The 12,448-nt window shown below is 29.5% G+C and overlaps 2 protein-coding genes across 2 annotated transcripts; one reads left to right on the plus strand and one right to left on the minus strand.

Annotated features, from left to right (window-relative positions):
* Positions 1 to 1,886: 1,886 nt before the first annotated feature.
* Positions 1,887 to 3,271, plus strand: LOC125065207 (adenylate kinase isoenzyme 6 homolog). The gene is made up of 4 exons (XM_047672712.1): positions 1,887 to 2,094; positions 2,181 to 2,332; positions 2,490 to 2,635; positions 3,071 to 3,271. Exons 1-4 carry the CDS (start codon positions 2,052 to 2,054, stop codon positions 3,258 to 3,260), a joined length of 531 nt encoding a protein of 176 aa, XP_047528668.1. The 5' UTR covers positions 1,887 to 2,051; the 3' UTR covers positions 3,261 to 3,271.
* A 2,257-nt stretch (positions 3,272 to 5,528) lies between these two features.
* Positions 5,529 to 12,428, minus strand: LOC125065352 (protein disulfide-isomerase A3). The gene is made up of 9 exons (XM_047672915.1): positions 12,159 to 12,428; positions 11,870 to 12,078; positions 11,344 to 11,572; positions 9,328 to 9,435; positions 8,784 to 8,916; positions 7,320 to 7,480; positions 6,602 to 6,833; positions 6,281 to 6,418; positions 5,529 to 6,023 (listed from the first exon to the last, which is right to left on the minus strand). The coding sequence occupies exons 1-9, from the start codon at positions 12,305 to 12,307 to the stop codon at positions 5,922 to 5,924; spliced, it is 1,461 nt and encodes a 486-aa protein (XP_047528871.1). The 5' UTR covers positions 12,308 to 12,428; the 3' UTR covers positions 5,529 to 5,921.
* Between the last annotated feature and the right edge of the window lie 20 nt (positions 12,429 to 12,448).

Consider the following 12,448-nt stretch of genomic DNA (forward strand, 5'->3'; position numbering starts at 1 on the left):
TAGATTTGTTTTATTCAACCCATTAGATTTTACAAAGAATGTTAAATCCATCAATTTTGCTAAACTATGAAGTTACAAAATTTTCTTTTACATATATATTGACAAAGATTACATAGTTATAAATAAACATTTTAACATTTAAGTTCTGTTTCATTTCCAACTAGAATAAATAAAATATATTTTTCAAAATACCAAATATCCTAATTTATCTCAAGTTTTGATTTCATAAATAATACTTTCAAAATACTTTTACTGCTTTTACACCAACATCTTTAAATTGTATGTTCTTTTTTTATGTTCATAGTACCTAACCTAACCTAACCAATCTTCAAATGTTGAATTCTCGTTTTGGAAACTACTAATTATTATAAAAGCCATCGTTGGTTTATATAAAAGGTGAGTTAATTATTCATTAGTAATAAACAAAATTCTGTGTTAGTCCATAGTAAAATTTCCTACAATTTTAGTTTCTATGCAATTACTTAGTTATACTACACAACTTGTACCATATGCTTTGAAAGATATACTTTTTTATATAAACAATAACAAAATGTTTATGCACCAAGCATGAGATCAGTAGAAAGAAAAGGTTTGTGAATACAGCTATTATTTGATTTTCAGTTTCCACCTATACAAATGTGCCTATAATTCGCACAGCTGAAAGTACCAATGCTAGAGAAATTTCAGAAAAATACAAGATTTTAATCTTAATTGATATAAAATTCTAAGACTAGCATAAAACAGAATAATGAGTATGACATATATGAGAAAATATCTTGATCGCCAAATAATCTAGGATTTTAATTTCAAATGGAAAGAGCAAATTTACTACCAAGTATAATATCAGTATTACCTGCTATGGGTAGACTTTCTTATTTACAACTCGGTCAAATTATATATTGCATGGTATTGAATTGTCACAAATATAGTATCAGTAAAAAATGCTATTTCTTTTACTAAATAAGTTAAAGGTGGTAATAATAAACATATTCTAGCATTATATATTTTATTCGTATCCAAATTAAGACTATCAAGTAAAACAATAACTACATAGTACACAAAATTACATAAGTAATTTAACTTTTTTTAAATAAGCATTAAGAAACTAATGATTTACTCCTGCTGTATTTTTCATATTTTCTTCCTGTTCTATTATTGTATTAGCCCAGTCTTCTGCTTGAAGATGTCTCTGTTTCCTAAGATAAGGTGCTAAATACAATTTGTGTCCTACAGCCAACATTGAGGTTATTGATATAGCCATTAACATTTTAACGATTGGGCTGGACGAAGCAACCCAGGTCCTTAACATACTCATTTTATTGGCTTAAAGGTTTTTCAGGGTCGCTCTTAATTTCCTTTTTCTTCCTTGGAATAAGTTCATCAAATAATGGTCTCCAAATATAAACGCCACTAAAGACGCCCAAAACAGTTACCAGTGCAATCTGACCTTTAGATATTCCCCGCGGTCTATATATCTTCATATTTTATATCATTTATCAGATTTTAATAAATACTTTTTATAATTGTGAATTTTTATTTTCATTTTCAAATTCTAACCTCAAAATAAATTAGTGATGACTTTTGTATCGATGATTAAAGTATCGATTCAGATATAATATTCGAAATTCAATTCACGATTTATTGCTCGGTTACGTTATATTTATAAACATAATTTAAGATATATTATTACTAACGTAAAACAAAAATAACTTTATATATAATTTATTATTTTAAGTATGTAATTATTTTGTATCGTTATTAGCTATAACCCTATCCTATCAAAATATTTTTTTGCAGTAACAAATTAGCTTTAATATAATATTAAGTACGTACGGGTAGTACGTAAACGATTAAGTACTGCTTATTTCAAAAATCAAAGCAATTAATCAATGAGTGTAATCGATTTTACGATTGAATAACACTTTAAAATTGAAAATTTTATCACTTCTTATCAAAATATAAGCGACAAATTGACATTGACAAGTGTTTGAGAAATGCCACTCTGCCATGTGTTTACTGTTTATTATTAGTAATTCTTTGTAGACTTAAAAATGGAAGCAATACGAAGGATTCAACCTAATATATTGATTACTGGTTAGTAATAATATTATTTATATTTCAATCAAAATTATTATGTTATATTGTAATAATAAAATGTGATGTGGTGATGTGATGTCCAGGTACACCGGGTGTTGGCAAGTCTACAATTTCTCGTCTACTCTCAGAGAGAACAAAGTTTTCATGGAGAGAAGTATCTAAGCTTGCTGAAGAGCACAATTGTTTAGATGAGTATGATCCAGATTACCAATGTCCATTTCTGAATGAAGATAAGGTAAATAATTATATAAAAAAACATTATATCCTTAATTATAAATAAAAACAATTATAAAAATATTTTTGACAAAAAAAGAATACTATATTTAATTACATACTTTTAAGTGCCTATACATATTATTACAAATGTAAATATTTTATAATTTTGTTGTTAGCTGTTAGACATAATGGAGGGTATGATGGCAAAAGGAGGTAATATTGTTGACTATCATGGCTGCGAGTTCTTCCCTGAGAGATGGTTTGATGGAGTATTTGTCATAAGAACAAATAACACTTCATTGTATGATAGATTATCTGCTAGGTAAGTATCAGTACAACTGTGAGTTAGTTATGACTATCCTATCTACTATAGAGAATAGATGTTGTACTATTAATAAAAGATTACCTGCTACATTAATCAATTAAATGTGCCAACATGCCTGAAGTGTGCATTTTAATATAATAAGTTCAGCATGATTACAAAGTTTTGTATTTATAAAAGTACAGGTTAGTAGTTTAACTGTAAAGTGCCGTAAGTACATAACTAATAACAGCTAATACTTGGTCAAAGATTTTAAATTTATCATCATTAAGGCCTCAGTTTTAAGTCAGTTTAATTATTTAGATTTTTTACTTTGCTGTCAATGATTGTCTAGTTATTAATTATTGTAGACTTGTCTATTAGTTAGAGAACAAAAATAAAAATATAAATAAAACATTAATTATTAGATTTGTTTAAAAATATTTTTGTTTTCAGAGGTTACACTGGTAAAAAATTAGAAGATAATATACAATGTGAAATATTTGAGACTTTGCTGGAAGAAGCACAGTCATCATACAAACCAGAGATTGTGCAAGAACTACAAAACAGCACTGAAGATCAGTTGCATTCCAATGTTAATACAATTGTGGAGTGGATAGAAAGATGGAAAGAGGAAAATATATAACATATGTAGAATTTGTTTTTCTTTTATTTAAATATAGTCAGTGGATTGAACACGAGGATTCCACTTTTTCTTAAATATTTCCACTCAACTTTAACATAGAATTTATTCTTTACAATGTTTTAGCTCAACAGTGAACATAATTGTTATTAAAAATGCATCATGCATTTGCTTCGTGGTAGGGTTTTATGCAAGCCAGACATTCTACAGCCAAAGGGCAATACTTATGATTAATTATAACATACTAGCTATTACCCGTGGCTTCGCTCGTGTACAATATCAATATATTTACAAATTAACTTATTTAATAGTTAATGTAAGACCTCTTTGTATACCACATTGGTGTGTATTTCAGACCTTAGACTTAAAATATCCAGAAACGCTTAAATGCGTATCAACACATTTTTAATCAGTGGCACAAAAAAAAAATATTCATGCTTCTAACTTCAAAAATGACGAACTTCCAGACTATCCTATATACGAAATGTCTACCCAATTTCTCTCCTTAGGCGTAAAATATACAAAAACGCTTAAATGCGAATCAACTCAATTTTAATCTGTAGCCCAAAAATAAAGTTTCATGATTTTAACTTAAAAATGACGAACTTCCATACAAACTTTCAACCCATATTTCATAATTTCTAAAATTCGCTCTCTAGTGGGTGACATGATATGTTAGTTTATAAGTGTACAGACTAAAATGTAAGTTTTATGCTTCTAGTTCTAAAAATGGCAATACTTTCAAGAACTTACAACCGTTCATCCCCCTTTTCAACCCTTTTACATTACTTTTTTCCAAATAAAAAGTAATGTCCTTTCTCATGCTCTAGACTATTTGTGTACCAAATTTCATTTAAATCGGTCCAGTAGTTTTGGCGTGAAAGCGAGACAGACAGACAGACAGAGTTACTTTCGCATTTATAATATTAGTATGGAAGTATGGATTGTGTTCCATTTTGGGGGATGAGTGAGCCAGTTTAATTTGAGGCACAAAGGGAATAACATTTTATTTCCCGAGTTTGGTAGTGCATGGGTGCTATGAGAAATCTATACTAATATTATAAATGTGAAAATAACGGTTTGTCTGTCTGTCTGGCGCTCTTTCATTACCACAGCAATGTATTTGATGAAATTTGGTATGAAGCAAACTTGAACTCTAAGGAAAGACATAGACTACTTTTTTGCCTAACACATGACAACCAACCCCTAAAACGAACGAGCGAGTGAAGCCGCGGGCGACAACTAGTGATGAATATTTCTTACAGTATCACTTATTATAAATTGGCCCATGAGGGCCAGGCTATCTGTTGAATTACAAAATAAAAATCTTCAGTGTTTAATTTCTTGGATATTGACATTAATTGAAAAAGGCAGTTCACAAATATAAATATCTTTAGGGGCACAGAATAGATTGATTCACTAACTCGCCACTCGACTTTAAATTAGTGGCTCTCTTTCGTGAGTGACAAAATTTCTTTGATTACTCTTCCTATATTAAATTAGGTAGCTTTCGATCTTTTCTTTATTTTTTTTAAGACAAGCGCGAAAGTATGCTTGTTCTTTGGGAATAAAACTACACTATATAAGTACCTATTTAAAAATTATCATTGTCATCAATACCATTATATATCGGTTAATATGAAATATAAATTAATATGAAACACAAATTAAGATGATATATTAAAAAAATATTATTATATTATCATGTTAAGCAATGATTCCATATATTTTTTTAAATTGTCCACGAGCTATGTTTAATATATATATATACATATATATATATACATATAAATATATATATATAAATATACATAAACTTCTATTTTAACTTTTAAAATTATTATTTTTAACTTTATAACTTTTATGGTATGGTATGGCATAGTCATCGTCGCCTACAGGCGTCAAAAATTGTTTTCAGACGGCCAACGACGTAATATCACTTTGACCCTTAATTGACGTGAAATGTAGTAACGGATTAATTTAATTTTATTATCATCCCCATAATTCAATCAAATTCAAAATTTCAATTCATACAAAATTTGAACTCTGAAATTCATTTGAGCTAGATACATTAATATAGCTACTACCTATGCAAACTTTATCTTATCATCAATTACAGCACATCATCATTAGGCACGACTAGCTGATATATATCTGGTGAATGAGTTGTGGTGTATATATAAATATAAAACTCATTTTAAAAGGTGTTTTTATCAGGAAAAACAATTAATGTAACACAAAATAAAACAACAAATTTTATAAATATTCCTAATTTATATTCATTTTCACTGACAAATAAGAAATGCGTATAATTACTGTATTTCGAATAATATTGGGGCTTTATCTATGAAAAGCTAGGTATGAAAGTATGTTGACATACAAATGTATAAAATAATCGTTCCATTAAAAGTGCAACTACTGACCAATTTTCATTGATAAATCCCAAATAATTGGTAAAATCACTCGTATAAAAGTTGGAATGATAAAAGTTAGTCCTCGTACGAATTTTGATCATTTTTCATTTCTTGTAAACTACTCTTATTACATAATAATCTTATTTATTTAAATCAAACTTGTGTAAATGAAAATTATCTTGCACACAACAACCACTCATTCCATACACTCACAGATCTTTCATGGAAAGTTTACATCACAACATAAGTTTTACAACTCGTCCTTGACGTTTCCTTTTCTGTCCCAGCCTTTGAGCTCATTGGATGCATTGTCAGCTACATATTTGATGAAGTCTTCAACAGCACGTCCTCCCTGTGATCATTGATATAATTAATGCTTTATTTTACTGTTTAAGCAAATAAAAGTGGTCATTTTAAAATATTATGCAATTGTAGGTACCGGGTCCGATGTCGCACGGGTAGAATAAAGAATACATATAGTCCAATTGGTTTATACCTTATGAATCACCCTTTGTGTCAATTGGTTAAATCCGTCATAGACAGACGCGGCGAAGCTATGTTTTATGATACTTAGTTATTTTTTTTTTTTAGGATTTAAGCAGAACTTACATTGTATCGGACAGGTTTCTTAGAGCTGTCCTTGGGTTTCCAGTAGATGGTTGGGAAGCCAGAGACATCATATAGAGACTTGGGCCAATCATTGGCAGTAGCATCAATTTTGATGATGTCAACAGGTTCATCTTGCAACTGTAACAAAAAATAGTTGTAATTACAAGCTTAGGTATAAACCTTTCTGTATCTATATAAGTCATACAATTTTTTATATGTATCTTCAAGTAAGAAATGATTTGGGTTAGTTATTTGTTTTGTTTATGGGGTTTTAAGATTCCAGTCTAATTATAAATAAATTATAAGTATTTTATACTTCACCTTTACACCAAGTTCCTCCCACACTGGAGCAAGTTTCTGACAATGTCCACACCAGGGAGCGTAAAACTCGATAAGGGCATCTCTGTCGCTGTCGGTAACAAGTTCTTTGAAGTTTTTGCCAACTGCTACTTTAACTGGACCATCGTTGCTAGCAGGTACAGGTTCTGATTTGATGAAAGGCTCCAATTTGCCATCGACGAGGTCTTTAGCGAAGGCCATAAGGTCTACAATGCTATATAAAATAAAACAACAAAATATATAAGATGTTTTTAAAGGTATATTAAACTCTGCCAGGTAAAGTAAGCAGAATTGTTTTATTAATAATTCTTATAACAAACATATCATATTCCAACTATAGTAGTATATAGCACTACATACATATATAGTACACTATTTGGGCGAGATCTATAATCTGTGATGTCTAAAGTGGGTTTGCGAAAAAATGGCGTTTGAAGGTCGACTATGTTTTACGGAAATTTGGAAATAAAACTTGTTTGTTAAATAAAGATATATCAATAAAAATGTTATAATGAATAATATAGCAGAGCTTATTATTGTTATAATATATAAATCTAATGTATGTTTATCTTTACTCCTTCAATACAAATAGAGTAAAATCATCCAGTAAATTTAAGGTTCAATTGCATAGCAGTGAGTTCAAGAGCTGGAAAATAAAGTATATTGAGTTCAAATATAAAGTTTTTATTTTTTGAATTACCTGAATTCGGCACTCATTACAAATTTGTTTCCATCGCTGTCCTTGCCAGCTACCACGGGCTTATCGCCCTTCGCGAAGTCGATGCCGTAATCGTTGAGCTCGTGCATGAAGTCATCCTTATCGCTGATTGCGAATGTCACTTCAGTCATTTCCTTTGCAACCTGAGATATAGATATTAATATAGTAACGGCCTGGAAATGACCTGTCTCTGGGCTAGGTTACTTGTTCCACCACGCTACCATGTTGATATATGAACTAAACGGTAGATATACAGATAGGAGATATGAGCAATACTTAGTATCGCTATTCGGCGGTAGAATATTTCGGTATTTGTATTTCGATTTAAAAGATTTGGGAGGCAGTATAACTATTAATGTCTATGAGAAGTGGTGACCACTTACATTTTGCCGTCACGCGGTCCCTACGCTGTTCACTCTCTTTTTATTCACCGACGAGATGAATTATGATCAAAAATAAGGCTCATGAAAATTCAGTGTTGCTTGAACAGGTTTGAACCCGCATCTTCATCCCTTATCTATCGGTACCAATAATGTAATATTATTCTACTATGTTTGAAAAAGTACTTCAAAATGTTGATTTTCCTAATAAAGGCCTCAAAAATATATTTTTTTACGGCAAAATAAACACGCTTTCTTGTGGTAAAATTAAATTAAATATAAAACCTTTTTTATTCCCGCAAAAACGCTGTCAATCATTTTGATGACGTCAGATTGTTAAAAACAACAGTGGTGTATGTACGATCGGTACTCATTTAACTTTAACAGCTATAAATATTTGGTGTTTTTTGGGAAAATAATGAATTACAATCGCTATCGTTGGAGTGTAATGTATAAATACTATTAAAACTCCAGAAAAGTTGCTTATCCATTATGTATATTATAAGTACCAGATGATATTAATGATAATTTTTGCCTATCTGACGCCAAAATATGACGGATAATGTTTTAGGTCACGTGATTTTATTATACAAAATGTATTATGTAATTTTATCAAATTAAATAATATATTTTTCACTACCGAAAATACCCTATTATATTTATTTATAACGATGATATCATTTTTAGCGTTCATATCTATAATTTAAACTACTTCAAGTCAAAGTGTTAAGTGGAGCTAGCGGAGGAAACATTGCATTAAATACGTATTGCGCTAGTGTCGGTTATATTGGCTCATTGTTGTTATACACAATATAATGAATATGTAGTCATATACACTGACATCGGTATTATTGTCTGTAAAGACCTTCAATTCAATTTTTTTTTTTATGAATTTTACTTAAGAAATATTATGTTTTTTTGCTGTCTTTATTCTTACATTAGTCTTATCTGAGTATTTTTTTAACATTAAAATCGATGAATTTCGTCAATAGGAACGACAATCCAAACTTTTATATGTAGAATGGTATTGAATAAATACATTATACTGAATTTCAATTTTAAATACCTTAAGCACACGGTTCCTCCAGTAGTTTGTACCCTTGGCGTTCTTGACGTAATCGACATCGTAGTAGGCTACAACAAGCGGGTTTGTGAAATCTTGGATGTTCTCCTTTTGACGAATGCCGACCAAACCATGGCTGTAGTAACAAACACATACAAATTATAAATATATTTTACGACGATATATTACGAAATATCTAAAATAGATTAGTATCTTCAAACTTGAATTATATAATATGTTCCTATTGAAAAAAAAAATTAAATATTTGTAACAAAAAAACACAAACATTTAAAACGAGCAGTACTCTCAACTCGCAACGTCGCTTAAAACTGTTAAACTCGCTAGTCATTGGGGTTATATTATTTAACCAATGTTTTCCGGAGCGTATAAATCTTATCTATTGTCCAGGATATAAGCTATCAACATGACAGATTTTATTAAAATCTGTCGAGTAATTTCCGAGCGATGCGTCCTCACGCAAACATAATACATATTATAATATTCCATACGGTTGTAATTTGTAAAACTCATTACAAATGTTACTTACTAATTCGCTTTGATGAAGCCCTTCAGAGACGGCTCGCCCTTGTATTCGACGAAGTCACTTTCGAATTTGTTGTGCAGGCGTTTGGGACGGTACAGAACAACGTTGTCCCTGGAGAATAAAAATAATACATCATTTATTAAATTTTGTTATTATCAGGTGCAATGTATTATCATGCAAGGTTATCCTTTTATTTTACCTCATAATCGTTGTAATTTAATTTATTACGTGACAACATTTTTCACTTATTGACTATTTCTGTGATAGGTAGTTAAATACTTCGCCAGACCATTAACAGCAAGAATGTCAGTCACGAAACTTGTAGATAATTTTAATATGAATAAAATAAAACAAGTATGTGTATATTTGTTATAATAAAATAAACATTTGCATACTCGTTTTATGACGTAAATATTTTACGAAACATACTTTATACTAGAAAATGTTAAAAATTGGCATACTGAATTTAATATTCACGAAACGTAAAATTCACCGTAATTATTAAAATCAATAAAAATACCAAAAACAATGTTGGCCTATTCGTGTAATACAATTTTAATCGACGTGTTTCCGAATGTATACATTCGGAAACAAGTCGATTGTGAAAATTGCAGGTTTAATAAAAAGACGTTTTACCGTTTCAAGCATTCTTTCAAATCCTTGTGCATTCAGAGTAAAAAAATATATTGATAACTTACAAAATTTTAATTTTTTTATAATACCCATTATTTTATCATATAAAAAAATAATCTTCGAAAATTTCTCTAATGTATAATAATGAAAACAAAAATGAAGGACAACAGCATAAAAAATATATAGGTATATATTTGCCTACAAATGCCTAATCATTTATTTCTGAAATCTATACCTGCTTATGAAAATCAAAATAATCAAAATAAATTGTATACATCTTATCACCCAAATTGATAACCTCCACATTAAATCCATTGTTTTTTAAGGCTTTATTATTAAATCTTGCTTAATATATGGTTAATTATATTTCGGCTAATTTAATTTAATCTGTGGTTGTCAACATTGATAGCATATCACTATAATATGTTTTTATATGTTATTATGAAAATGTGCAAAAACTTTAAGGAAGATAAATGTTAAAACTCTCAATTATTCTAGAACATTAACGAGTAATGTATTATTTTATCAGTTCACAAAAATTAGTATTATTTTAAATATATAAAAAAAAATGAAGCAACCATTGTGTTAAGAACACAAGTGTTTAATAACGAAAATGAAAAGAAATTTATGTTTGTATAGAAATGAATATTAATAGCACCATCTATTGTATACTTAGTATACATATGTTGTAATTAAGTGATACTTTACACCTGTGAAAACATTACATAAATGAATCAAGTCACCAGTCACACAGCTAAAAAGCTAATTTACTAAAATTACAAGCTGTAATTAAATAAATCAATAAAGCTTTTGTTATAGTTAATAAAATGGATATACTATATGAAAAACTATTTTATTGGAAAGTTAATATTGTTTTTTATTTTTTTTTATTGGACTTATTCTTGCAACTTTTTATATACTGTTTGATATTTTTAACCAGTATTAAAATATTTATGAGGATTTATTTTTATAGTTCAAAAAGGTTCGATGATGTTTTATAATATTTTGGCTAATTCTATCTAATGTTGATACTGATAACATATCACTATACATCAAAATGTTTAATTTCATATTCTAGATAAGTCGTTGTTAATTATTTCATGACACCATGACAAATTTTAGGCTAGAGAAAGTCAGTGCTACAATTCATTAAACATTTAAATGTATTCTTACATATTACGTAAGTTATTTTTTTTAGCTTAATTTAAGTGCACAAAATCATCCACAATAACTCAATTAAATTTAGTAACTAGTTAGTATTATGAGTTAATTGGTTAGTATTATGAGTTAATATATTTATACTATCTATAGTTTTAAAAATGTCAGTGTATATTTTTCAAATGAATTTTTAGCACTAAGAAATCAAACAGTTCAAATATAACTTACTTGTAGCCAGTCTTTTCAAGAACTTCCTTTGCTGTTGAGTGTGCAAAGATAATTTCTTCCCTCATCTTATCTGCTGTTTTCAAGAATTCACCCTTAAGATCTGTCTCCTTTTCAAAGAAACCGACGATGACAACTTCATCTTTAGCGAGGATGTTTTCAAAGTTCTCAACAGTAAGCAGGTCCCTGGAGCTTGGACCCACTTGAGCGCGCATGTATTTGACAATGCCATCTGTGGAACACATTTTATTATTATTATATTTTTATACTTATATTATTATTATATATTAATAGTAGCAACAAATATTAATATAAAAAAAATTAATCCCTGCAATAGTAAAAAAATGCTATATAAATATTAATCGTATTTATTTTTATAAGGAAATATACTTGAATTTCTATAAGCCTATAGAGAAAGTTTATATATCTGATTCAAAAGACACCTACTGAAGATAACTCCTATAAAATATTTGATCATTGACCTTAGAAGTTCAATGAACTCCAGTGACTAAGTTAATAATTCACTTACTAGATTCTCTGGGACCATTGTAGTCCTGTGAAAGCTCTCCATTTCTGAAAATTTTAAGTGTTGGATATCCTGACACAGAGAACTTTTCACAGGTACTCTTTCCGCCTTCTGTACAGTCTACTTTAGCTAGAGTTACTGGAGGATCATCGCTCTTTAGCACGCCGGCCGCATCAGCGTATTCGGGTTTTAAGCGCTTACAATGACCGCACCTTATATGAAATATAATTAAATTAGACCGCTGAATTATATTTACTACGATATAAGAATATAGTTTTATATAAATTCTTACCATGGAGCATAAAACATGACGAGAGCGGTATCATGTTGAGCTATAGCGCTAGAGAAATCGGCATCTGTAAGATCGAGTACATCTTCTTCGGCGGCTTTACATAAATAAATTACTCCTAAAAATAAGGCGATTTTAATTAACCCTAACATTTTGAACTTTCACTATAAGTTAATCGTGCCTAAGTCTTCGACGCTCAAGTGAAGCTATAAGTATAAGCTCCTCAGAATGATGAGGACAAGGACCGGAAAAATACACGATACACGTATATTGCCGAAGATGACATTACCCGG

Source organism: Vanessa atalanta, chromosome 1 (genome assembly GCF_905147765.1).
Source record: "Vanessa atalanta chromosome 1, ilVanAtal1.2, whole genome shotgun sequence".
Lineage (NCBI taxonomy): Eukaryota > Metazoa > Arthropoda > Insecta > Lepidoptera > Nymphalidae > Vanessa > Vanessa atalanta.